Source organism: Somniosus microcephalus, chromosome 11, assembly GCF_052327205.1.
Source record: "Somniosus microcephalus isolate GS21.2 chromosome 11, FLI_Smic_1.0, whole genome shotgun sequence".
Lineage (NCBI taxonomy): Eukaryota > Metazoa > Chordata > Chondrichthyes > Squaliformes > Somniosidae > Somniosus > Somniosus microcephalus.
Window position 1 is genome coordinate 207,773,066 of NC_140997.1, and position 27,715 is coordinate 207,800,780.

At 44.6% G+C, this 27,715-nt stretch overlaps 1 protein-coding gene across 2 annotated transcripts in view; it reads left to right on the forward strand.

Moving 5' to 3' along the window:
- LOC147111162 (uncharacterized) overlaps nucleotides 1-27,715 on the forward strand; it is a 91,518-nt gene that overhangs the window by 26,678 nt on the left and 37,125 nt on the right. Inside the window, exon 1 of one of the 2 annotated variants that reach the window (XM_086001779.1) lies at nucleotides 9,344-9,620. The exons of the other annotated variant lie outside the window; for it this stretch is intronic. Within the exon in view, the coding sequence (XP_085857905.1) occupies nucleotides 9,610-9,620 (11 nt within the window). The 5' untranslated portion in view covers nucleotides 9,344-9,609. Of the gene's footprint in view, nucleotides 1-9,343; nucleotides 9,621-27,715 lie in introns of those variants that run through there. 2 annotated transcript variants of the gene reach the window in all.

Sequence of the window (27,715 nt, forward strand, 5' to 3'; positions counted from 1 at the left end):
CATTCAATAAGATCATGGCTGATCTTGGGCTCAAATCCACTTCCCTGCCCGCTCCCCATAACCCTTCACTCCCTTCACAGAATCACAGAAACCCCACAGTGCAGATAGAGGCCATTTCGGCCCATCGAGCCTGCACCGACACATATCCCACCCGATCCCCGTAACGCCTACACCAACACATATCCCACCCTATCCCCGTAACCCCACGTATTTAATCCCCCTAACACTAAGGGTCAATTTATCATAGCCAATCAACCTAACTCGCACATCTTTGGACTGTGGGAGGAAACCGGAGCACCCGGAGGAAACCCACGCAAACACGGGGAGAATGTGCAAACTCCACACAGACAGTCGCCCGAGGCCGGATTCGAACCCGGGTCCCTGGCGCTGTGAGATCTTGCAAAAATCTGTCCATCTACACCTTAAATGTATTTAATGACCCAGCCTCCACAGCTCTCTTGGGGCAGAGAATTCCACAGATTTACGACCCTCGGAGAAGAAATTCCTCCTCCTCTCAGTTCTAAAAGGCCGACCCTTTATTCCGAAACTATGCCTCTGAAACTATGCCCCTGAGTTCTAGATTTCCCCACGAGGGGAAACATCCTCTCTGCATCTACCTTGTCGAGCCCCCTCAGTATCTTTTATGTTTCAATAAGATCACACCTCATTCTTCTAAATTCCAATGAGTATAGGCTCAACCTTTCTTCATAAGACAACCCCCTCATTTCCGGAATCAACCGAGTGAATCGTCTCTGAACTGCCTCCAATGTAAGTGTATCCTTCCTTTAAATAAGGAGACCAAAACTGTACGCAGTACTCCAGGTGTGGTCTCACCAATACGCTGTACAGTTGTAGCAGGACTTCCCTGCTTTTATACTCCAACCCACTTGCAATAAAGGCCAACATTCCATTTGCCTTTTGGATTACTGCTGTACCTGCATGTTAACTTTTTGTGTTTCAGGCAAAAGGACCCCCAAGTTTTCACTTGCAAACCTAAGATGAATTAATGCAAGGTGGAATTCCTACTGACTAAAGACAGTTGGTCTTCTCCTCATGGCCATCCTTGCTACTGTACAGGGACCCTGTTCACATTCTTCAAGTGTGTTGTTTTGCCCCTCTGAACTCTCTGACAGTGCATTTATAGCATTTCTCAACTCATGGTTTTTCAGCACTGTAGGAAAAAGGAACTGATACCTGGCCAGGGAGGAAGTTCCAGAGAATGAGTCAAAGTGGACTTCTCTCCATTAAGGCTTAAAAAAATGCTAATGAGCTATTGGCCTTCGAACATGATCAGTGCTGATAATGTCCTGATGGCCTCCATTGACCATATATTTTTTTTAAATGCTGTCTGAAAGGCCCCTTTTTAGCTATTTTGAGACTTGTTCTCTGGCACCTCCACCCAAAGATTGTGCACATTCAACCTTATGGGAGGTTGCTCCCAAGAGGAATTTTGAGGGACCACGCGGAGCAATGCCTTTAAAAGCCACTTCTAAAGGAGCAGCCATGCTCCTGGCCTTCCTTTCTATCATTGTCAAGTATAATGGAGGGAAAATATTGCCTTCAACAACACTGAGAGCTAGTAACTGTTTCTGCAAGATATCCCGCCCATTGAACCCATTACATACACTGTGCAGCAGTTGATCTGCGCAAAAGTTTTGCAATATTATTCAAATTAGCTGAACTTGCGAAATGATAAAAGTTTCTCTACTGCAGCCTGTTGTGCAGCTGTCCCAGCTCCACATAATCAGCCCATAGTTCTACTTGACAGGAGGCAAAGGCTGTGGCTCTGTAATGGCTAGCTCTGGTGTTGATTCAAAGTTGTCAGTACTTGGTTCATACTCCCTGACTAAATCTGACTCCCCAGTCAGGAAAGAATTTTGTGTGCTTGCACAGAATTCCCTTCCCAGCCAACAGCAACAAAAACTTGCATTTGTATAGTGCTTTTAACATAGTAAAACATCCTAAGGCGCTTCACAGAAGCGTTGTCAAACACAATTTGACACCGAGCCACATAAAGAAATATTGGGACATAAGCTTGGTCAAAGAGGTCGTTTTAAGGAGCGTCTTTAAAGGAGGGGGGAGAGGCAGAGAGCTTTAAGGAGGGAATTCCAGAATGGGCCTAGGCAGATGAAGGCATCGACAGTATGGCCAGGAATTCCCACACTCTCTCAAAAGTATTTAAATAAGCTGTGTGTTAGTCAGTCAGGTGTGCAGAAGGTCCAGTGGTCCCTTGAACACTTTTTAAAATTGGCCTGCTCCCACATGAAGTGGGTCGATCTTCCACGGGGATTTTGCATCACTCCACTCCATCGTCAGGTTAGGACCAATTCCAGAGTTGTCCTTTCACTTTTGCTGCCTCATTCCAGGTTGGTTTTTGCTTCACGGTGGCAGTGTAACTGCACCCAAAAATTATTTTTCTGGATTATTAATCCATGATCGGTATGCATCGCAAACTAGAAAATGGTGCCTCATTATAAAAAGGATTTAAAGTCATAAGATGGTGTAAATTCACCAGGATGATACCAAAGATGGGGAAACTTGAGATGCTGGGATTATTCCCATTGGAGCAGCAAAGGTTAAGAAAACGTTCATTAGAGACTTTTAACATTTATGAAGGGTTTTGATTATCTCTGTAATCTCCTTCAGCCCCACAACCCGCCCCCTCCCCACCGAGATATCTGCGCTCCTCTAATTCTGCCCTCTTGAGCATCCCTGATTATAATCGCTCAACTATTGCTGGCCATGCCTTCTGTTGCCTAGGCCCTAAGCTCTGGAATTCCCTCCCTAAACCTCTCCGCCTCTCTTTCCTCCTTTAAGACGCTCCTTAAAACCTACCTCTTTGACCAAGCTTTTGGTCACCTACCCTAATTTCTCCTTATGTGGCTCGGTGTCAAATCTTTTTGTCTTTTAATACTCCTGTGAAGCGTCTTGGGACGTTTTACTATGTTAAAGGTGCTACATAAATACAAGTTGTTGTTGTTGACTAGGAAAAGAGGAGCCAGCAATTTAAAATTGCCACAGAGAGTGAGGAGACTCGTTAGGAGAAATTTCTTTACACAGAGTAGTTTTGCAACAGGGAAGGCTTTGCCATAGTGGAGGGTTGAAGCAGAGACCATTGCATCTTTTAAGGGACATTTATTAGATAAATATTTGAATCAGAGGAAGATACAGAGCTATGGGGAAGAGCTTGGGGCAGGGGGATTAGTTTTGGAGCACAGACATGATGAGCTGGTTGGCTTATTGCTGTACTGTACACTTCTTTTGGTTTTATTTAACATGAGTGAAGGGAGCTCATTGGTTGGCTGAGCAAGTTCAGCAAATCACGTGTTCTGATACAATTATATAATTCAGTGAGCTGGCGCTGTAGTTTTTTTATGTAACTTTTTATGCAAAGTCCCAATTTTCCGTTCCAGCACTGATGAGCTCCATGTTTGCTAAATCAGCCTCCAAGGGATGTACAGGAGAGCTGAGGCATGGAATGATATATAAACAAGAGAGAACAACAGGTAAAGGAGGGTCTAGCGTTGCTCTACCAAAATCTGGGGGGAGTATAAAAGTTCCTCAATTTATGCTGTAGCTGGTGCAAAGCACAAGTGGTTTTAAAGTACTTCCTGCCTCTGGCCTCTCTCTATTTACCTACAGACAATCCATGATACGTCACCGCTCAATTGCACCACACTGTTTGCATTGATGCAAAGCTAAAAACTACATTGCACTGATGCAGGCTATTTTTAGTCTAACTGGTCTGCCAACGTCAAATCAGGCCCTTGTGTTGCTGTGGTCAGTAACTCCCATAAACTAATTCCATAACACCCCCCCCCCCCCCACCCCCAAACAAATAATTTAAGCAGAAATGGACATGACAGATCAAAGTGATATTTATTTTCATAATTGGATTCATGCTGAGGGAAATTGCTGGAACATCACGTTCTGTAATACTGATCATTCTGGCTTTTAACGCCATATATTAATTAATTGGGTACATATACTGTAAAATATTTTTAATGCAGTTAAAAATACCCAATGGCAGTGAATATTTGACTGGGATTTCAACATCTATATAATAACTCGGACTCTAGAAATCTGGGGATAGGGTGGAAAAGTGGAGTTGAGGTCGAAGATCAGCCATGATCTTATTGAATGGTGGAGCAGGCTCGAGGGGCCGAATGGCCTACTCCTGCTCCTATTTCTTATGTTCTTAATAAGCGCTTCATGTTGTAGTACTGGGTGTTTTTCAAAAACTGCTTTTTATATTGCTCTCTTGTCTAGGGAGAATGAGCTAACCGTACCACACTCCAGCATTTTACCATTTGTATGTTGCAGCCAGCCTGCCTGTACTTTGGGCCCAACATTCTGCACATGTGCAGACTGGTTGTGACACTTTGGTCTGTGCACATATGCAGATTAATGGTATTGTGGCATTAGAGAGAAGATTGCAATGTGTGTGCATGATGAGGTCATGCTGTTGTCATGGGCACATGTTTGGTGATCCCAAGGAGCCCATCAGCGATCAGAAAGACCCAGTTTTTAAAAAAATGTTCTTTGATTTGAACAATTAAAAAGAAAATGTGCTATGTGAGACCAATGCCCTGAGAGCTAGATGGCAAAAACTAGTGTAAAAACAGCTTAAAGGTCGGCGTTTGATTCCGGAACAAGCACAGAACGACATTTAATGTTTTCTACCCTCCTCTCCTGTTGGTGTGAGTGATAGAGAATGTACTTGTTGAACTTCTAACTGGTTCAGTTGGTTCTGTTCTATTGTGTTTCTCATCACTCTTTACCTCCAACTGATGTTGGAAACATGTTTATCTACAGGCCCCGTTATGTATACTTGACTGATTTTGACTAACGGAAATCATTTCTTATTGAAGTTTTTTTTAATCAGTCTCGGGATGTGGGTGATGCTAGCAAGGCTGCCTTTCATTGCCCATTTCTAGATGTCTTGGGGAGGTTTGACACAAATGAGTGGCTAACTAGGCCATTTCAGAGAGTAGTTAAAAGTCAACAATGTGTGGACTAGAGTCACATGTAGGCCAGACCAGTTTAAAAACAGCAGATTTCTCTCCCTAAATGACATTAGTGAACCAGCTGGGTTTTTGCAACAATCTGACAGCTTCATGGTCATTTTTTTTTTAACTGATAAAAGCTTTCTTTTTCTAGATTTTTAAAAAACTGAATTCAAATGATCAAACTGCCGTGGTGGGATTTGAACTTGTGTTCTTTGGATTATTGGTCCAGGCCTCTGGATTACGAGCCTGAGAATATAGCCACTACACTTACTGGGGTACCGTTGTCTTGGGCACTTCATGCCCGGGTGATATCCTAGTAAATATGAGAGCACCTGGATTTGCAGAAGCTCTGAGTGGAGCAGATGAGTAATGCAGTTGAAATGGAACCTTGTGAATAAAATTCTCCAGCCCAAGTAACAAGACACATGGTAACAAACTAAAGTTTGTCTAGAGATAATTGAATATGTGGTGTGTGTTGTTCCATTCAACTTTAAATAGCACAGACTGCTTGTTTTTATCGCTCTCTAGTCTGACCATGAATTTACTAAACATCAGACGATTTCTGCTCTGTTATTAACAATCATTGAATCATAGAATGGTTACAGCACAGGAGGAGGCCATTCGGCCCATTGAGCCCGTGCCAGTTCTCTGCAAGAGCACTTCAGCAACAATGACCTTCGGTTTGTAACTCCATGGGATTTTTTTCCCCATTAGCAGTCGCTAGGGTTACCAACACTGGTTGGACATATTCCTGGAGGGTTGATCACATGACCACCCACCTCCAACCGCCCCACCCAATCAAGCAGCCCTTTTCCCCCATCTCCAATATTTTTATCTATATATATAAAACAGTATGTCTCTCTGTCTGGCTATACAATCAAAAGTTATAGAGCGTACCTACACATATATCAAAAGAAAGCTCATCATTAGGGGACTCTTGTAGGCGTATTTACTTTTTGGTCGGACAAAAATTGTGCCGACGGTATCCAAAAAATGTTCAAAATTCCGCTCATTTGCATCGAGTGGGGGCGGGTTCATTGTGCGGGCGGGCCATCCTACAGTTGAGTGACGTGATGATTGACCAATCCTACAGTGGTCTACCGTCAGGTCGCTGAAATCGGTGCGTGTGCGCGCAGGCCTTATCCTTCTGAACCGAGGTGCGTGGCTGCCATCTTGATTCCAAACTGTTCATTTCTTTTTCCCACTTTCTGCGTGTTTCTTTTCAAATCTACATTTCCAGCAAAAAAAAATTCCTTTTATTAAATTGTTTTTAAAAAAGTTAATTCATTTGTAAATATTTTCTCTAACCTGATTCGTTTTCCTACCTTTCCCCATTTTTGTAAGGCCTCAAAGCCTGGGCCTCTCCTGCCCAGCCATGCCCGAGCTAGGTAATTGTCCCACGACTTGTGGTAAGCTCCCCCACCCCCCCCCCCCAAGCCTCACCCATCACGTTACCCGCGGCTACGGCGTCCGCTGCGAGGGACACTGGACAGGCACAGGGTGCGCGCGCAGCAGGCGACACACAGGAGTCCGAGGCACAGAGCGCGGGAAGCCAGCAGGTGAGATGCAGCGTCTCTCTCCCACGCTCAGCGGTCTTGAAGCCGGCTCGGGCGGGGGGCCGGTGCTCGGGAGGGCGGGGCTTGGGAGGCCGGTGCTCGGGAGAGCGGGAAGGGTTACCCCGGCAACTGTGCTCGGGAGGGCGTGGGGCGGGGCTCGGGCTGACCGGGGCGCTGCGCGTGGCTGGGCCTTCGCTGGGAGAGGGTCTGTTGGCGCCCCCCCTCCCTTTCTCCCTTTTCCCCCCCCCCCCCCCCAAAGTCGCTCGCTCTCGGTCCCCCCCCAAGTCGCTCGCTCTCGGTCCCCCCCCAAGTCGCTCGCTCTCGGTCCCCCCCCAAGTCGCTCGCTCTCGGTCCCCCCCCAAGTCGCTCGCCCTCGGTCCCCCCCCCCCCCCCCCCCCCAGCCGCTCGCCCTCGGTCCCCCCCCCCCCCCCACCGCAGTTGCTCGCCCTCGGTCCCCCCCCCCCCCCAGTCGCTCGCTCGCACGCGCTCTCTCTCTCTCTCTCTCTCTCTCTCTCTCTCTCTCTCTCTCTCTCTCTCTCTCTCTCTCTTCCAACAACAACATGCCCTCAAAAATCCCTCGGCACCGCCGGGCACTTCAGCTGGTAACTAATAAACAAAAGTCTTCAAAGAAATTGAAAGAAAGGTAGAATTTTTTAACGGCCCTGCGATTTTTTTTTTTTCCTCCAAAAAGAACAAGAATACAATAATTGGTTTTGTTTAAAAATGTATTTTTCTGTTGCTCGCGGCAGTGTCCAGGTGATTGCTCTTCGATTGCTGGAGTATCCAGGCCAACCCTGGAGGATTAGTAACCCTAGCAGGTAGTGGCACTGCCTGTGGTGTGGTGTTTGTTTATAAGTGAGCCGTTGCCTTAAGTCTGTGATTCTATCAGGTGTCTCTTTTTCCCCCACCCTGCCTTTTTTTTTCTTAAAGGGGGAGGAAAATCATGGGGTACTTTTTCAAACTAAATCCTTTTTTTATAGATGAAAATCTTTTAACTTTCCATCTATCAGTTTTCCGACTGGCATGGGAACCTCTAGTAAGGTCTCCCCCCCCCCCCCCCCCCCCCCCCCCCCAACATCCAACAAGGCCGCACGGTGACCTCCGTTACGGGACGCTGCCCTATGTGTCCTGGCCTTTATTGCAAAGGGAATGGAGTATAAAAGTAGGGAAGTCCTGTTACAACTGTACAGGGCGTTGTTGAGACCACACCTGGAGAACTGCGTACAGTTTTGGTCTCCTTATTTAAGGAAGGATATACTTGCATTGGAGGCAGTTCAGTGAAGGTTCATGAGGTTGATTCCAGAGATGAAGAGGTTGTCTTATGAAGAAAGGTTGAGCAGGTTGGGCCTATACTCACTGGAGTTTAGAAGAATGAGAGGGGATCTTATTGAAACATATAAAATTCTGAAGGGGCTTGACAGGGTAGATGCAGAGAGGATGTTTCCCCTCATGGGGGAATCTAGAACTAGGGGGCATAATTTCAAAATAAGGGGGCACCCATTTTAAATCGGAAATGAGGAGGAATTTCTTCTCTGAGGGTCGTGAATCTTTGGAATTCTCTTCCCCAGAGAGCTGTGGAGGCTGGGTCATTGAGTATATTTAAGGTGGGGATAGACAGATTTTTGAATGGTAAGGGAGTCAAGGGTTATGGGGAGCGGGCGGGGAAGTGGAGTTGAGGCCAAGATCAGATCAGCCATGACCTTATTGAATGGCGGAGCAGGCTCGAGGGGCTAAGTGACCTATTCCTGCTCCTACGTCTTATGGAGTGACTCCAGTGCAAACCATGGAGGGAGCATGTGGCTTCAAAATGACCCCAGAGCCTCTTCAGAGCTGCCTGATATGAAACTTCCCAGCCCAGAACATGGTTTCCTGAACTCTGATGTGTCTGGACTAGGCCCACAAGGTTCTGTCTACCCGCATTTTGCAGTGGAGTAGTTCTGTGTTGCACAGGGTGGTTCCCTGTGCTTGATATCACCAGAGCGGCCTCCATGGTGAGTCACTATGATGCACTCAGTGTGACTGTTGAGGGATGCGGATGCTCTTTGCCCATCCCAACCCGCTTGTCCAGACTTGGAGGGAATTGAACATTAATCTCCTGTGCTGATAGACAGGAAATTGGATGTATTAATTTTCCCTTGCACAGTAGTTGAACTGAGACGTAGTGAGCAGTTGTTCTAGGCAGTATTTTTGCCAAAAATAAAAGCAGCCAGATGTTATTGTGAGCCCCGTCTGGCTCTTTACCATTTCATCTGTCTGTGATTTAAGAAACGGGGCTAAACATCATGGAATCATAGGGCAGGCTCTTTCTGCTGCTCTCCTCCCCAGTGCACATCCATTCAAACACCAAGGCACACCCAAATCTGCTGTTGCCGTGGTTTTGTTGGTGAAAGATCAGAAATATGCAGAGGAGTGAGTGCAAAGTTGATTCAGGGTGACAAATCAAAAAGTTTCTCTGCTTGAAAGAGAGATTTATTGCTCTAAGACTACGCATCTCACTGCAGTTTGAGCTGCACACTGGGAAAGGGAGGAAGTGTTGGTAGATTTGTCCTCTCTGAAGGAGGATTTCATATTCTTGCCTCTGATTCAACTGTAGTTTTCTAAAATGGCGTATTTTGTTTTAGCAGGCAGTAAGTAAATCGATTGATTTTTAAAAGCTGTTGGCAGTAATCATCACCGAGCCAATTATATTTAGTTTTTTTATGAATGTGAGGAAGGGCTGCCTGACTTTAACTGGCTGATACCTAGGAGTGTTGCAGCAGGAGCAGGCGTGGCTAACCCTGTCATTTGTATGCTGCTAACGTAACAGCAGACCTTGTGTCTGTGCTGCCCTTAGTGCCGTTCATGCTTAAGGACACCATGAACATTCATTATCTTAAGGGCAAATAGTCTGGATGATTTTAACCAGAAAAGGCTTGCTGAGTTGAATCACCGATGCTGCTACATTTTAACGAGCTTTGTGTGCACTCCGGAGAGCCCTGAACATCTGCTGTGAGCACAAAAGGATTTCAGATACTGCACTCGGCTTGCTTTAAATTTGATTCAAGATGAGCTTTAGGTAAGTTTGAACGTGTGTCTGACTCTTTTGTGTCCTGTGTGTAGTTTGCAGCAACATGTCGTCATTTGACAAAGAGGGGACAGTCTTGAAGAGTAATGTGGGGCGAGCTAGGAACAAGGCAGGAGCCGTTCCGTGTGTGACTTCTGTGATAAAAGACTGCCACTATTGTAGCTCAAACCTTTATCAGGAAGTGCATGTCTAATCTGCACTTGTTAACATTTTTCTTTACTCTCTTAGGGTTTCTCTTTATATACTTTTCTGGGTGAATTTTTGTGTTTCAGGTAGCTGTCGGGGCTGGGAAATGGAATACTTTTCCACTCTTGTACCACCCAGTGCCTACATAACACTCCTCATGGCTGGGCATAGTAGGAAAGTAAAATTGACTGTACTTGGCAATGTTTCCCTTACTTTGGGATTTCAAAGACAGTAGATCAAAATGGAAAAGCCCCATTGTCTCAGTGTTCAGGTTGATGCTTCCTGGCGTCCTTCTGTAGCCTAATCCCAACCCTCTGGCAAACAAGAGGAGGGAAGGTTTCCTTTGTAGTACAACAGTACATATGTTTGTTCATGATTTCATTATACATGGTGCACAGAGGAAACCATCTCCCTAATGTATTAGACTGGTGCTGTAAATTTAAAGATAGTTGAGAATCAGGATGTTTGACCAATACATCATTGGAAATAATTTCTGGGTAGCTTCATAACAGATTTTCAACAGCTGTTGAAAATTAGTATTTTTTAAAATTCGTTCTTGGGATCTGGGCGTTGCTGGCAAGGCCAGCATTTATTGCCCATCCCTAGTTGCCCTTGAGAAGGTGGTGGTGAGCCACCTTCTTGAACCGCTGCAGTCCGTGTGGTGAAGGTACTCCCACAGTGCTGTTAGGGAGGGAGTTCCAGGATTTTGACCCACCAACAATGAAGGATCGCCGATATACTTCTAAGTCAGGGTGGTGTGTAACTTGGAGGTGGTGGTGTTCCCAGGCGCCTGCTGCCCTTGTCCTTCTAGGTGGAAGAGGTTGCGGGTTTGGGAGGTGCTGCTGAAGAAGCCTTGGCGAGTTGCTGCAGTGCATCATGTAGATGGTACACACTGCAGCCACGGTATGCCGGTGGTGGAGGGAGTGAATGTTTAAGGTGGTGGATGGGGTGCCAGTCAAACGGGCTGCTTTATCCTGGATGGTGTCAAGCTTCTTGAGTGTTGTTGGAGCTGCACTCATCCACGCCAGTGGAGAGTATTCCATCACACTCCTTACTTGTGCCTTGTAGATGGTGGAAAGGCTTTGGGAGTCAGGAGGTGAGACACTCGCTGCAGAATACCTAGCTTCTGACCTGCTCTTGTTGACACAGTATTTATGTGGCTGGTCCAGTTAAGTTTCTGGTCAATGGTGACCCCCAGGATGTTGATGGTGGGGGGATTTGGCGATGGTAATGGGGTTGAATGTCAAGGGGCGGTGGTTAGACTCTCGGTTGTTTTATTAGGGCTTCTTGTTGCCACACTCGGTCAAATGCTGCCTTGATGTCTAGGGCAGTCACTCTCCCCTCATCTCTGGAATTCAGCTCCTTTGTCCATGCTTGGACCAAGGCTGTAATGAGGTCGGGAGCCGAGTAGTCTTGGCAGAACCCAAACTGGGCATCAGTGAGCTGGTTTTTGGTGAGTAAGTGCCGCTTGATAGCACTGTCGATGACCCCTTCCATCACTTTGCTGATGATTGAGAGTTGACTGATGGGGCGGTAATTGGCCGGGTTGGATATGTCCTGCGTATGTCCTAGACATACCTGGGCAGTTTTCCACATTGTCGGATAGATGCCAGTGTTGTAGCTGTACTGGAACAGCTTGGCTAGAGGCGCGGCTAGTTCTGGAGCACAAGTCTTCAGCATGATAGCCGGGATGTTGTTGGGGCACATAGCCTTTGCTGTATCCAGTGCGCTCAGTCGTTTCTTGATATCACATGGAGCGAATTAAATTGGCTGAAGACTGGCTTCTGTGATGGTGGGGACCTTGGGAGCAGGCCGACATGGATCATCCACTCTGCACTTCTGGCTGAAGATGGTTGCAAATGCTTCAGCTTTGTTTTTTGCACTCACGTGCTGGGCTCCACCATCATTAAGGATGGGGATATTCATGGAGCCTCCTCCTCCTGTTAGTTGTTTAATGGTCCACCACCATTCACGACTTGATGTGGTAGGACAGCAGAACTTTGATCTGCTCCGTTGATTGTGGGATCGCTTAGCTCTGTCTATAGCATGCTGCTTCCGCTGTTTAGCATGCATGTAGTCCTGTGTTGCAGCTTCCCCAGGTTGGCACCTAATTTTTAGGCATGCTCTTCTACACTCGTCGTTGAACCAGGGTTGGTCCTGTGGCTTGGTGGTAATGGTAGAATGAGGGATATGCCGGGCCATGAGGTTACAGATTGTGGTGGAATACAATTCTGCTGCTGCTGATGGCCCACAGCGCCTCATGGATGCCCAGTTTTGAGCTGCTAGATCTGTTCTGAATCTATCCCATTTAGCACGGTGGTGCCATACAACACGACGGAGGGTGTCCTCAGTGTGAAGACAGGACTTTGTTTCCACAATGACTGTGCAGTGGTCACTTCTACCAATGCTGTCATGGACAGATGCATCTGTGACAGGTAGATTGGTGAGGACGAGGTCAAGTAGGTTTTTCCCTCGTGTTGGTTCTCTCACCACCTGCCACTGGTCCAGACTGGCAGTTATGTCCTTTGGACTCGGACAACTTATTCCTTAATTTCAGAAGGTTCGGATTCAAGCTCCATTCCAGGATTTGAGCATTTAATCTCTGCTGACACATCAATGCAGTACTGAGGGAGTGCCATATTGTCAGAGGTGCCATCCTTCTGATGAGATGTTAAACCAAGGTCCTGTCTGTCTGTTCCACTGGTTCAGGTGGATGTTAAGAGTCCATGGCTCGATTGGAAAAAGAACCAGGATGATCTCGTGTTTTGGCCAATATCTCTCCCTCAAACCAGTGCCACCAGAACCAGATTAACTGGTCATTCATTTGATTGTGGGATTATGCTGAGTACAAATTGGATGTTGTGATTGCCTACATAACAGTGCACCTCAGAAGTAATTCATTGTACATGAAGTGATTTGGGGCATTTCTGAGAGACTTAATAACTTACTATGCAAGTAGAATTTCACACTTTCCTTCTCAATTGGGTAGTCTTTTAAAAGAGAAGTTGACAAGTTCCTGCGTAATGAGGACATTGCCAGTTATAGTTAGTTATCTGGGATGATGATGAGGAACGGGTTATTATGGTCTCCAGGAGCTTTGCTTAATTGCTTTAGGGGGTTAGAGAGTAGTTTTCCCCCAAATTGGCCATAGATTTTACTTTTTTTTTGCCTCTCCCAGGAGATTGCTTTGGTCAGCTGGGTAAATGGCCTACATGTATGTATATGGGATGGGCCTGATGGTCTGGTCTTGTCTTGTCTTGTCCTGTCCTTTTCATATACTGACAATTAATGTCAACAGTCTACTTGAGGGTAAAAGTTTGTTTTGCGTCCTCCCAGTTCAGTGCAGTGGTCCCATTCACCATCTCTGCAATCAAAAAACAGTCAAATAAGACTGATTACTGGTCTGCGACACTGTGTGGAAATGTTGGTATCTGTTTTCACCACAGAGTGGGGTGGTGAATTTAGACAGTTTTACACTAGAGAGGTGCAGCAGACTGATGTGTTAACTGCACTCGTGAGTATAAGTGACCCCATCTGCAGAAGACCATAGCATTGAGGACCTTTGAGAATGTAGGTCTCTGAATCAGCCATTGGAAGAAACAACTTCTCATTCATTGTACAAGTTAAATGCAGGGAGCTGATCTTGCACACCAACACTCTCTTGCGGTCAATGTTACGCAAGGATTGACGCCCAACAACAAACCCACACTGGCGGAGAGCAGCACTCGGAGATTGTTCTCCCGCATTGGAACAAAAATCTGAGTATGAAGCGGCATTTTTGTGCCCCATATTTTTCATGTGGTCACTTCTCTATCTTGAGTTATCAGAAGAGACAAAATCAAAGTTGTCATTTCTTCAGAGGAAGTTTGGAAACATTGAAACTGGGCCCTAGAAACTTGCCAACTTACAGTTGGGAAGTGTGAGACACGGGACCTAAAATGAAACAAAGTAAGCACAAACATTATTCTATTTTTGATTTAAATATAAGTGTAATGTATAATTGCGTGGTTTGTTTTGTGGAATGTTAGAAGGCATTAATGAAGCAAATCTTGTACAACAGTTGGGGGCACTGCTTTGAAATGGTAATCCTTGTCCTTAAACTTTAACTGGTAGCATCTTCAGATTACAACGCTGCCTTTTGCTGCTTTTTTCCACGTAAAATGCTTCCCTATATCAATGCTATTGATTATTATTTTTAAAAAACTCGATTATGCTCCAATAAATCACCCTGCTATTTTTGGATGCTATGATGCTGTTATGAATAGGGGACAAAGTGCAGACTTCATTCACCCAGTATCCAGAGTGAGCTCAACTTTAGTTGCTTTGGGCTATGTGTGAATGGAAATGAAGTTTTACTGGAAACTAGAACGTGATGCAAAACAAAAAAAAGTGGAGTTTGCCAGATAAGGAAGGATGTAGCAGAGTCATTGTTCTAGTTTTAAGTTATTACGATCATTATGACTTGAATACAGAGTGCTATTGCTTTAATATCCTTCCCTACACCCGAGTTAAAATACTTTTTAAGGAATACCTTGAAAAAAGCATTTCTCAATTTTTATGTATCTACAGAAATAGTAAGTTGATTATACATACAAAAATGTGTGGGAAGGGTTGTAAGAACATGTCTTGGGATAACATTGAAGGCTATTGATGTAATTGGGCTTGAAAACTTTTCTTTTGCTTACTGTAGTTGTATTTAGAGTCTGAGTACATGTACAACTGTATTCCTACGAAACTATTTTAAGAACTTGAGTACGCTTTCAAAAATCTCTCTCCCTGGGCTCGACAGTGTAGATGCTGAGAGGCTGTTTCTCCTGGCTAGATAGCCTAGAACTAGGGAGTCATAGTCTCAGGATAAGGGGTCAGCCATTTAGGACCGAGGTGAGGAGGAATTTCTTCACTTAGAGGGTTGTGAATCTTTGGAATTCTCTACTCCGAAGGGCTATGGATGCTGAGTTGTTGAGTATATTCAAGGCTGAGATCGATAGATTTTTGTGCACTAAGAAAATCAAGGGATATGGGAATAGAGTCATAGTTATACAGCACAGAAAGAGGCCCTTCAGCCCATCGTGTTCACGCCGGCCATCAAGCCCTGTCTATTCTAATCCTATTTTTCAGCACTTGGTCTGTAGCCTTGTACGCTATGGCGTTTCAAGTGCTCATCTAAATGCTTCTTGAATGTTGTGAGGGTTCCTGCCTCTACCACCCTTTCAGGCAGTGAGTTCCAGATTCCAACCACCCTCTGGGTGAACAAGTTTTTTCTCAAATCCCCTCTAAATCTCCTGCCACTTACCTTGAAATTATGCCCCCTGGTTATTGACCCCTCTACTGAGGGGAAAAGTTCCTTTCTATCTACGCCCCTCATAATTTTGTACACCTCAATCAGGTCCTCCCTCAGCCCTCTCTGCTCTAAGAAAAACAACCCCAGCCTGTCCAGTCTCTCTTCATAGCTGAAGCGCTCCAGCCCAGGTAACATCCTGGTGAACTCCTCTGCACCCTCTCCAATGCAATCCCTGGTTTATCCCTACTACCTTTCTTGAACAATGGGTACTACGTTAGCTGTTCTCCAGTCCTCTGACACCTCCCCTGTGGCCAGAGAGGTTCTGAAAGTTTGTGTCAGAGCCCGTGCAATCTCCTCCCTTGCCTCACACAGCAGCCTGGGATACATCCCGTCGGGGCCTGGGGATTTATCCACTTTTAAGCCCGCTAAAACCGCTGGTACCTCCTCCATCTCAATACTAATTTGTTCAAGTATATTACAATCCCCCTGCCTGATTTCTATGCCTACATCGTCCTTCTCCATAGTGAACACAGATGCAAAATATTCATTTAAAACCTCACCTACATCTTCCGGCTCTGCACACACATTGCCACTTTGGTCCCTAATACTTCAAAAGGGGGTGTATGGCCTACTCCTGCTCCTAATTCTTGTGTTCTTATGTTCTCCCTGCTGCTTTGGGATATCATGTTTTTATGAATGTGGGACGACGTGTAGAGTTCATTCACCCAGTGCGGTATTCGGAGTGGGCTCCACTGCAGTTGCACTCTTGAGTCAGGAAGTTGTAGCTTTGAGCCTCACTATGAAGTTGAACGCACAAATAAGGCTGTATTGTGCAGTATTGAGGTAGTGCTGCATTGTCAACAGTGCCATCTTTCAGATAAGATCTTAAGATGGGGCCCTCGGAATGAGTAAGGAATCCTCCCAGTATCCTGGCCAACCAATTGCACCAAGTGACTGTACTTCATTGGTGCTTTGGAAGATTCTGAGGATGCGATAAAGTGCTATAGAAATGCAAGGTTTGTTTTTCTATTTCCTTTCTTGACTTAACTGAAACAGTTCTCTAGATGTTTTTCCTGTGAAGAATGTTTTACAATTAAGATTTATATTCTTCTTGGGGGAAGATGATTTAAAAAAAGAAAGACTTGCATTTATATAGCGCCTTTCACAACCTCAGGACATTCCAAAGTGCTTTGCAGCCAGTGAAATACTTTTGAAGTGTAGTCACTGTTGTAATGTAGGATTAGATTTTATGATTGCAGATAAGATGAGTGGAAATGCTTGGGATAATAGAAGGTTTTCCCCACTATAATCATTGATGGAAATCATACATTATGTCATAAGAATTAAAGGAAATGGAATAACATGTGCCTTTTTAAATTCTATTTCTGTATATTATCACCCTTTTGTGTCACATGGTGCACAGGATATACCCATGTAGTGATGAGCTTGTAGCTTATTTTTCTTTATCATATACTGTCTTCAGTTTAGTTTAAAAGAACAACCAAAGTCTGATGATGAGATTAAGGTGTGGATTCAGTCTCTCTCGTGGAAACTGGTTTGCAGGAGCTCTGATATTTTCTAGGAAGTGGTGGAAGTGAAAGCTAGTGTTTTCCCAGGTGGAGATAAGTGGACATTGGCTGAGTTACCCTGGGCATGGCCTGCAGTGTTCAATACCCAGTTACACATTTTGATAGAGACCAGAGAGCATGGTCACTAGTTGTCTTTTCTCCTACCCTGTACATCATTGGCTATAAAGCGCTTTGGGACGTCCGGTGGTCATGAAAGGCGCTATAGAAATGCAATTCTTGCTTGCTTTTTTTGTATGGTTTTTAAATATTTATCGGGATATCCATCACAATCACTAAAAACATGAAGAGTTCTACAAATATTTGTGTTGCTTTTTGTATCTTGGTGCTTTCCACATCTGTCAGTCATCTTCCTCTGCAACAACGTAACTGGAAAAACCAGCTTGTCTACTGCTACCCAATAGGAAGGCTTGTTGAACTAAGCTGAGCACGTATGGTGTTAATTATAATAGGCCATTTGTTTGAACATGTTAAAGGAGTGATTCTCCTTTTTGAAAGTGGATATTAAAAGATGAGCACACCATGGTGGAATCTCCATTATGTGCCTGGTATGGAAAAAGGAAATTGAGTAATAGCCTTCAAACTTTGGTCTTGCTCATGTGGTTCAGCTATAGTCCAGGCACGGGAAAGGAAAGGAGACAAGTATAGTACAAAAGGCAGAAGAAACATTTTGTAGTTTTATTCCTTAAGAAAAGGAGTTTAAAAATACAAATAACAGAACATCGTGCAGTGAGGAGATAACTTGCACGAGAATTGGTCTTGTGAAAAGTTTTGGTGGATAATCGTGCAAATAAAGGAGGATCTGCTACAAGTAGAAAAGCACTATAAGCAAATGCCAAGGTGTATATTTTTTTTGTGTATGGTGTACCAATCTGAACTTCATATTTATAAAAGCTTTAAGTAAATGAGAAATGATGGGCTTGTATCAATCACCATTCAGACTCCCTTAACATTCCCTTAATTGAAGATTGGACGGCCACTGCTCCAGCTGAGCCTCACTAGACCATGTACTGCACTTGTGCATCTGTACCAGCATCACTCATGTAGAGCTAAGCAACTGGATGTGAAGTTATGTGAAGACTGATATTGTCTGAACATTAAAGCACAAGAAGCTATGAGCAAGAAAAAACCCAATTACCTTGTTCTAATTTTGGGAGGGGGGAGTTAATACAGGCTTTCTATCGAGCAATGCAACACCGGTTCCTGTAAGCAGACTTTTTCCCCTATACTCCCCTAGTAGAGCTGCATACCTGAGGTTCTAACAATTAACCCCATTTGCAATAATCTGCTTGCTGGATTTAAAATAAATTTGCATATCACTACTAAATTTGCTTCAATATGGCGCACATTAACATAGACCAGGCGTGTACAGGCTAAAACAACTTTTACTTGCAAATAAATAGTAAACAAAAAAGTGGTAGACTCTCCGATATGTTTAAGGATGTCCATAATAGATCAAACATCTAACATTTATGTAACTCCTTGATTCAAAGGTTCCCAGACAACCTCATCAATAACACACACACACACACACACACACACACACACACACACACACACACACACACACACACACACACACTTAATAATAGTGAGCAGATGATACAATTACAATGGTGAAAATCCAGGAAGATATGAACGCTTTTATGTCAAAATCATCGCAATTCAAAAAATCAGTTCTCTTTTTATTTGAAAGGAACGTTGTTGCAACTAGAATCAAGGACATGCACCAGTTACATATTTTCATCAAAAAAAACAGTCTGATCTTTAAATAAATTAAATAAACAACTCAACTCCACTAAGTCACCTTTAAGTGAGAGCCAGAACCAGCCTTGTTGGCCTTCATTGAACTCTTTCCAGTATCTTTGGGGGTAATTTTAACTTTCAGCGATGGTGTAAAATGGGTGATATCTAATTTTCTGTCCATTACACACCACACCCAATTTTCCTTTTCAATTAGGTCAACGGAAGGGAGAATTCGGCATCCAATTTGATAGCGCCCGTTTTACACGGTCGCCCAAAGTTGAAGTGACCCATTTGTGTCTCTTAAAGGAACTGTGACAATATTTTGTGTGGTCTGTTGGATCTACTGTTAGTCAGCCTCCTTCCTTCTATGATTCACTGGCACGTTTCGAGTAAGCGCGAGACACTTGATGGGTGGAGTATATGGAAAATACTTTATTCATATACAGTGTAGGTGATCAATCTATAATTGTACACAGAGAGAAGCTTTTGGTTTCTGTATCTTTCAAGCTCTCCAAGTAACTGTTGAAAACCATGCTCCTTTGTACACCTTCGCTTGTCTACATCAAAGGTACATGTCACAGATAAGACCCCATGATGTATCTGTTGGTCTTAGTTGTTTACTTCAGAGATATTTTTCTCAAACAAGACTTTCTGATCTATGTGTTCTTAAATACTTTGAGGAATAGTTTTATTAACAGCTTAACTTCCTAAACATTCTTTCAGGGCCTAGATAGAGTGGCTAGGAAGGACCTATTTCTCTTAGCAGAGAGGTCAATAACCAGGAGACATAGATTTAAAAGTAATTGGCAGAAGGATTAGAGGGGAGTTGAGAACTTTTTTCACCCAGAGGGTGGTGGGGGTCTGGAACTCACTGCCTGAAAGGGTGGTAGAGGCAGAAACCCTCATCACATTTAAAAATTACTTGGATATGCACTTGATCTGTAGCCTTGTAGCTTATGTCACTTCAAGAGCTGGAAAGTGGGATTAGGGTGGATAGCTCTTCTTCGGCCAGCACAGACACAGTGGGCCAAATGGCCTCCTTCTGTGTCGGAAATTTCTATGATTCTATACTATAGTTAATTGACTCCTCTGCTTATATTTATTACAATAGCCAATAAAGTTATACTTTAATCACTCCTGGTCGATGTTGTCCCAGTCACTTAATTCCTTGCTGAGGCTTCCCATTGTTTTCCTGTTTCGTAGAAAACCTGTTGCAAAAAGATACAAGGCAATTCGATTGTTAACATTTAACTCTCCAAGGTGTCTAACATATAACTCTCCAAGTTGTCGAGCATGGTCTCTCAATGTCAGGATTATCTCCTCCGGATTCCAGGTGGGAGACCTGGAAATACATCCTGATGTAATTTGTTTTGGCATTTGTTACAATATAATGTTGACACTTAGGGCTGGATTTTACCTGCCGAGAGACGAGTTGGGGACGGGACTGCTGCCTTCCAGGTTCTAGTCCCGCCCCCAGCGACGTCTGACGAATAGATGCTATTTTCCCTTGATTGGCCTTGTTAAGGCCGCCCTGCTGGCTTGCCGGCCAATTAAGGGAAAGTCGGTGTCAGATGACAACAGTGCATGACGCTTCATCTGCCGGTTTTCTTAAAGGGACAGGCCCCATAATTTTTTGACAGATGAATTGTCAGTGTTTGACAGCATTGAGATGCTGTCAAACACTGACAAAAGGTGAGCCCTTGCACCCAGGCTTACCAATGACTCTCTCCTTGGGAGAAAGCAGTTGGCAGCTGCATGTGAGATTGCAGAAACCATCTGTCAATTCTTCCCAATCAGATGAGGCTTCACAGAAACATCAAATCTTGTCACCTGCAGATACATATAAACAGAATAAAAATATTTCTCACTACATTCTCTTGCCTGTCATATTTACCTGTGCACCATTGCACCCATCACACTACCTCTGCAGCTGTTATTTGCACACTTACACTGCAGCAGACCCACAGCTCGCCTTGCTGACCCTGGCGGGCTTTCCCGCCGTCGGGAAGGCCGCATCAGCAGGCTGAAAATGGGGAAAAGCCTCTTAACAGATAGTTAACAAGCAGTTAATTGGCTCTAATCCCCTTCCTGCTGCTAGGAGACGGGTCCCTGTGGTAAAATTCAGCCCTTAATGTTTTGTCAACTAGCACACCCAGATCCACCTTCTACAATCACATATGCCTCACTGTGTATTGTCTTTATTTTTAGCACCAACATGCATTCCTTTTGATGCTGAGTACAGTTGTCATTCATTTATTTGCCCAGTTCTGTTTCAACAGTGTGTGATTGCTTTCCTACATGATGTTGCTGAGGTCAATTGTTAAATAAATTACCTGGGAGAAATGTTTTTAAAAGTGTATTTGTGAGTCTGACCATTATTGCTAATGGATTTCTTATTAAATCTGTAAGTTTACACCTGTGTTTTTAAAAAAAAATAAAAAAATTGGTGGTTTTATTTTCCAAATTGCTGCCCCACTTAACTTAATTATCATTATCATGCTGTGAATTTGGAGCACTCCACTGCTCAGAGATGATGTAATGGTGTTTAGTGCTGAATCCTTTAACTTCAGGGTATTCGAATGAGGATATAATTGTGAGGATATAAACTGACAACTCGGTTCTGTGAATTTGAGTAAGTTTCAGCCTCGGCCAGTGTTACTTTGTGCTTATTGCACTGACTCTTGTCGGGTGTTCTTTGATAGATTAGTTTAAGAAGAAAATTTCATTTCTCCCACCATAGACTTCAATTTAACAGGTCAATAATTCAGGATTATGCTTCCTGACCTTTTATTCACAGAAATCACAGAAACCCCACAGTGCAGATAGAGGCCATTTTGGCCCATCAAGCCTGCACCGACACATATCCCACCCAATGCCCGTAGCCCCTACACCAACACATATCCCACCCTATCCCCGTAACCCCACGTATTTAATCCCCCTAACACTAAGGGTCAATTTATCATAGCCAATCAACCTAACCCGCACATCTTTGGACTGTGGGAGGAAACCGGAGCACCCGGAGGAAACCCACGCAAACACGGGGAGAATGTGCAAACTCCACACAGACAGTCACCCGAGGCCGGATTCGAACCCGGGTCCCTGGCGCAGTGAGGCAACAGTGCTAACCACTATGCCACCGTGCTGCCCTTATTGTAGTGCCTGGTCTTGTGGTACTACCTTTGTATCCAATAAGTTTCACAAAATTACCACCACACGCTCCCTACTCCATCCTTCATTTCTGTTGGTGCTTAAGACCAATTTGCATTTATGTTGCAGCTTTTAATATAAGGAAACATCCCAAAGTTTTTTTTAAAGGGGGGGGGGGTGGAAGATAAATACTGAAGACGTTGAGAGGAGATTTAGAGAAGGTTACTGAAGGTGCAGTCAAAATGCTTGGTTTTGAGTAAGCTTTTGAAAATGGAGAACGAGGCAGAAAATCAGAGGGATTTGGAAAGAATGTTCAAGACTGCAGGGGCATCATGGATTCATTCTTGTCTAGCTGTTTTGAAGCAGACATGTACACAGCTTGACTCTGACCTTCGACTGAGATTTGTTTTTCTCCCCCAGGCAAAGTATCCTGGGTAATGCATGACTATCTCTAGTGATACACTGCTCCATCTCGCTGTTGTCTCGTGAACTGTTCCTAACCTGACTATCTAACATTATTAGCACTCAGTATTTATGGGGAAAACTTTAGTCATTGTATTTGTGTATTTACTTAAGAAACATAGATCCCCTTTGTAGTGATCCTAATGGCAAATGAAAGAGAAATATTTTAGAAAGCTAAAACGAGGCAGAAAGTTATAAATATATGAAGTAAACTAAGCAGATTGTCATTTTGTAGGAAGTGAGGGGCTCCTGTTTGACAACACTTTGTAGCGGTTCGTGTAGATCGCCACTAAATAGAGTGTTTGACTTCGACGAACTATTAACAAGTTGTTTATTTACAGGAACAGACTAATTACATCAAGTAACATGGCAGGTAAGATGGCTGACTGTAGGAGCATCGTGGTATAGGTCTTGTCCCAGCGGGGATTCCACGAGGACTGAGTTTGCAGCCCTGTGGGGAGCGTGATGACGTCATCACGCTCGGTCGCGTTTCCTGCGCTTAGGGCGTCACGTGATGCGCGTCGTCGCGTTTGCCCGTGCTTGGGACGTCACGTGACCGCGTCGTTGCGTCAGCGCGTCTCCCGGTATGGAGGCTGGCCGTTGAGGCCGAAGTCGCGGTAGGCTGGGCTGTGCCGGTGGCCGTCTTGGAAGACTGAGTCGGACCGGCGGCCGGCGTGCGTGCGTCACGCGATGCGTGACGTCAGCGCGTTGGGCCGTTGCCCCTTTAAGAGGCGACCTAACAGGTAAGTTAAAGGGGCAACGGCCCCAACAGGTAAGTTATCTATATATATAAAAGAGCTCTTCTGTCTGTCCCGATGTCTGTCTGTCTGTCTGTCCGTTCTCTATACGTTTGAAAGTTACAGAGCGTACCGATGCGCGCGTCGCCTCAAAAGAAAGCTTGCGATTCCGGACCGGTCATAGGCGTATTTACGTTTCGGCTGGACAAAAACCGCGCCCGCGGTATCCGAAAAACGTTCAGCCTTCCGCTCATTAGCATCTCATTAGCGACCGTGTGACGTCGAGGTCGACCAATCGGACGGCGGGTTCCTTCCTACAGTTGAGTGTCGAGTGACTCGACGATTGACCAATCCTACGCTTCGGTGACCTGACCGGTCGACCAATCGGTGCGTGTGTGGGCGGGCCTTATCCTTCTGAACTGAGGTGAGTGGCCACCATCTTGATTTTTCACGATTTTTTCCCCACACTTTCAGTGTGTTAGGGAAGTAAGGTAAATATTTCAATTATGTGTTAGGGAATTAATTAACAATTTATTTGAGTTTTATATTGTGTTTAGCAACCCCCCCCCCCCCTCCTCCTCACCCTCGCGCAGGGGGGACTCTCTCTCTCTCTCTCTCTTTCTCTCTCTCTCTTTCTCTCTCTCTCTCCCTCTCTCTCTCTCTCTCTCTCTCTCTCTCTCTCTCTCTCTCTCTCTCTCTCTCTCTCTCTCTCTCTCCTCCTCCTCTTCCCTCTCTCTCCTCTTCCCTCTCTCTCTCCTCCTCTTCCCTCTCTCCTTCTCCTCTTCCCTCTCTCTCTCCTTCTCCTCTTCCCTCTCTGTCTCTCTCTACTTCCCCCTCTCAGGTTTCACGGTAGCGCGGGCGGGCCGCCCGAAGTTTCCCGCTCGCTAACAGCCACCAAGCCGCCCTTGCCTGCTCCTCGCGCCGCCCGCAGCGGCCGTCCATCAGCCACGCCATACGCGGGGGACCTCAGCTCCAGTCCGTCCCGGCCTCAGAACCGGACCTCAGGCGCTAGGCAGGGGGAGGGGCCGGAGAGAGTGACAGAGGGGAGGGGGTGGGGGAGGGTAGGTGTGAGGGAGGGAGAGGAGGGGACGGGAGGGAGGGGAGGGAGAGGAGGGGAGGGAGAGAGGGGAGGGAGGGATAGGACAGGGAGAGGACATGACAGGGAGAGGGGGGGACACAGGGGCAGGGAGACCAATCGCCCCAAAATTGCCCTCGCAACGCGGGGCTCCCCAGCTAGTACATACATAAGTAAGTTAAGTACATACAGTTAGGTAAGTTAAAGGGAATTATGTATATTATCTATATGTAAGGGACAACCGGTGGTACCGCCACAACTTAACAAAAAGTCCTGCTAATTGCTCACCAAATGACTGCAAAAGGCAGATAGCAAGGATCACTTGTAAGGATGGGTTCTGTATTTAAAACCAACCACTCAATTTATTTTGCATCCAAGATGCAGCGTTCAGGCTGCCCTTTGGGATTCTTCCTTAGATTGAAATCTTGCTATGTGATTGATGTAGTGATTGCGAACTGAGACAGATCTGAAAAGAGCTAACACAGCAGGGGGGCACGGTGGCATAGTGGTTAGCACTGTTGCCTCACAGCGCCAGGGACCCAGGTTCAAATCTGGCCTCTGGCGACTGTCTGTGTGGAGTTTGCACATTCTCCCTGTGTCTGCGTGGGTTTCCTCCGGGTGCTCCGGTTTCCTCCCACAGTCCAAAGATGTGCAGGTTAGGTTGATTTGGCTATGATAAATTGACCCTTAGTGTTAGGGGATTAAATACATGGGGTTACGGGGATAGGGTGGGATATGTGTCGGTGCAGGCACGATGGGCCGAAATGGCCTCTATCTGCACTGTAGATTCTGTGATTCACAGTGTAAAATCTGATAAATATAACGTTCTGTACCAGTTGCTGTTATGAAATTGAAGATTTATCTAGTTACAATGCAATCTGTTGTTTCTAAGTCATTTATTTTTTGTATGCGTTGCCTCCCACCATTTGTTGACTGGAGAGAGTCTGTCCCCTGTCTTCAGTCAATCGCTGGCTGAGAGGGCAGGTACAAGGCCGGTTCCTACACCTTCACTAACACTCTATTGAGCTGACCGCAAGAAAGTGCCCAAAAGTGTCTCAAGGTGACTTGTCCTCCAACCAGTGCTGCACTCCTTTGCAGCTTCATTTCTATCTTTCGGTAAAAAGTGGTGTGATTTTTGTGTGCGTCTATTGATCAGAAATCAAATAGGTCTGCAACTTCCTTGTGTCCTTACATTACCACTGTCAACTTGGCTCTGCTACACAATGTGACTTGTTGTAATAGCCGGGATGATGCAAGTGAGTCACTTTCCACATCGGGTTTCATCTGGTCCCGAGATCAGTGGCATTGTTCTGCTTCTCTAAGAGTGGCTATTTTGTAAAAGAAAGGAAAGTATTTACAATGCAACTAATTGTGTTTGGCGCAGAAGGAAAATGCCTAAAATAAAAGTTTTTGTAAAAAGCCTTTGAAGACTAGTAGTAGATTCCCCACAAGGTCAGGAAAAACTATCCTTCAATCTATTCAGCTGAATTTATATGAAGATGTAACATGCAAGACCTTCCCCTTTATTTATCATCTTAAAGTGGTAAAGCAACTGTAAGGGGTGGCAAATATGTGGAAAAGCAGTCTACAACTAAAATTAAAGGGCTATAAATCTAGAGCAATGTCCTAGATGTTACATTTGAAGTGCTCTTTAATGGTCTTGTTAGCCGTTCAATGATCACATACAGTGTAAGCTGCTTTTTAATCAAGTTGCTGTAGCCCAAGACATTATTAACTTGGATGCAACCTTTGTTAATTCAGGTTACTTTATTTTTTGGGGTGTTTAGGTGGTTGTAAAGTGTCCCATAGAATTTTTCAAAGAGGAGTATGGAGTTCTCCTGCTTTCCTGGCTAACATTGCTCCCTGATCAAGAAGACTAAAAACTGAGTAAAGGGAAACTCTTTTTTTATCCGGCACCGACGGGACCGGCGTGGTGCCGGTTTATCAAAAAGTCCAGATTACAGAGAGGTATAGTTAAAAGGTACGAGAGCTCCGTACACAGCAACAAATTCAGGCTTCCCTGTTGCTTAGCAACAGGTGCAGGAACCCCAGCCACAGACCAAGCGTCCCTGTTGCTTAGCAACAGGTGCAGGAACCCTGTTACACAGTCACAGATCCAGGAACAGCCACTAATATGAAGTAAAACTTACCTGAACCTACTCCTGAATTTTGCCGGTTAACAGAGATTTCCGGTTATTTTAGGTGCCGGTAAATCGAGAGTTTCCTGTATCTGGCGTTCAACCCATTTACTTTCTGTGCACAAATTATCTGCCACATTTGCCTAGGTAACTACAGTTTCTGTACTTCAAAGCTAATTGATTGGTTGTGAGGCACTTTGGGATGTCCTAAGGACGTGACGAAATGATATGTGAATGCAAGTTTGTTTGTTCTTTTCTCTTACTTTTCACAGTATTTTGCTGTTGCCTCTAATATACCCACCTGATGCTGTTGTGCCTGCCTGTGTCTGATGCTCAGGAGGAAGTTCCCAGCTGCTGTATAATAAACGTATACTCCGTTCAGCAGACCGCCCTGGTGTCGAAGTATCTGAGAACAGCTAAAATTTGTTAAACTGAGCAAGAGAGTGCCCTTCGGTCTTTAATAGCTGACACTTTGTCGTAACTAATTTTGTTTTAAGGTTTTTTTTCCCCTGTTAAAACAATAGGAAAATAGTTTATACAGGGCAACAACTTTGCTATAAAGTGTTCACAAATCATGTGACTGGTTATGTAGTTTCTACTATATTAGGTTATATGGCATTAATTAGAGAACACTGAAAATAAAGATATTTTTAAAATGTGTTTCCCCTATGTACTACTTAAATTCCACTTTATAATATATAGCATCAGCAATGTACAGAAAATACTCTTGGGTTTAAAAACTTTTAAAAAAAATGTCCCTGCTTTAGTCTCTCTCTTCCCCAATCAAAGAACTGATTCGTAGGTTTGGGGAATTAAACCAAATTTGTGTGTGAGTTTGAGTCCACAGCACAAAATTGTCCATAATTACTTCAAGTTGCACAAATTGGCAGCCTCACTTAAAGAAATCATAAGGATAGCTGGTGTGGGAAATGGAAAATATGACATGCAGCAGAGGCGGTTGCAGCAGAGTAGCAGGAACTTTACTTGGCACGCCGTACCTGACCTGGAAACGCTTGATGCTGTGCGACGTATATTTAATTCCCCATCGGTGACCTTCCTTAGCCTAGTGAACACACAAATTCATCAGCAAAATATTTGATTAAAGAAAACAGAAATTTTGAGCTATTTTCAAATCTTTCTGTGGCTATTGCTTATTCTCATGCTTCTTTTTATTCATTGTTTCTCTTACTTTCAATATTCAGATTCTTTTTATTAACTTTTATTTTTCTAGGTCATTTTTGCTTTAAAGGGTCATATTTTTCTCTTTCTTTCCCCCTCTCCCATCCAATAATTTTCTTCTCTCCTGAAGGTGCTGATTCTTGCTGGGATAGGAGTCCATGAGCGACAGCAACCCTCTAGTGTCTTGCCCAAGTGATCATAACTTAATGTGTGAGCCTAGACGATGAGAGTTGCCTGGCTATTCAAGCACAGAGAGCATCACAACCAATTCTAATCCTCCTCTCGTCGAACGGTTGCACATGCACGTTTTCAGCAGAAGGTCACGTGATGGTAATTGGGAATGGGGGAAGCCCTAGTTATCTTTTATATATTTTTTGTCCCTAGCCTCGGTGGACTGAGGCTGATTGTGGTGTCCTAACTGCTGACCTGGCTAGAATCAGCTAACTGAACATAAACGAGGAATGGAACCGAGACATGCTGATAGGATGAGATGGAGGAGGCTCGTGTGGAGCCTAACCATGAACCAGTTGGGCTGAATGGCCTGTTTCT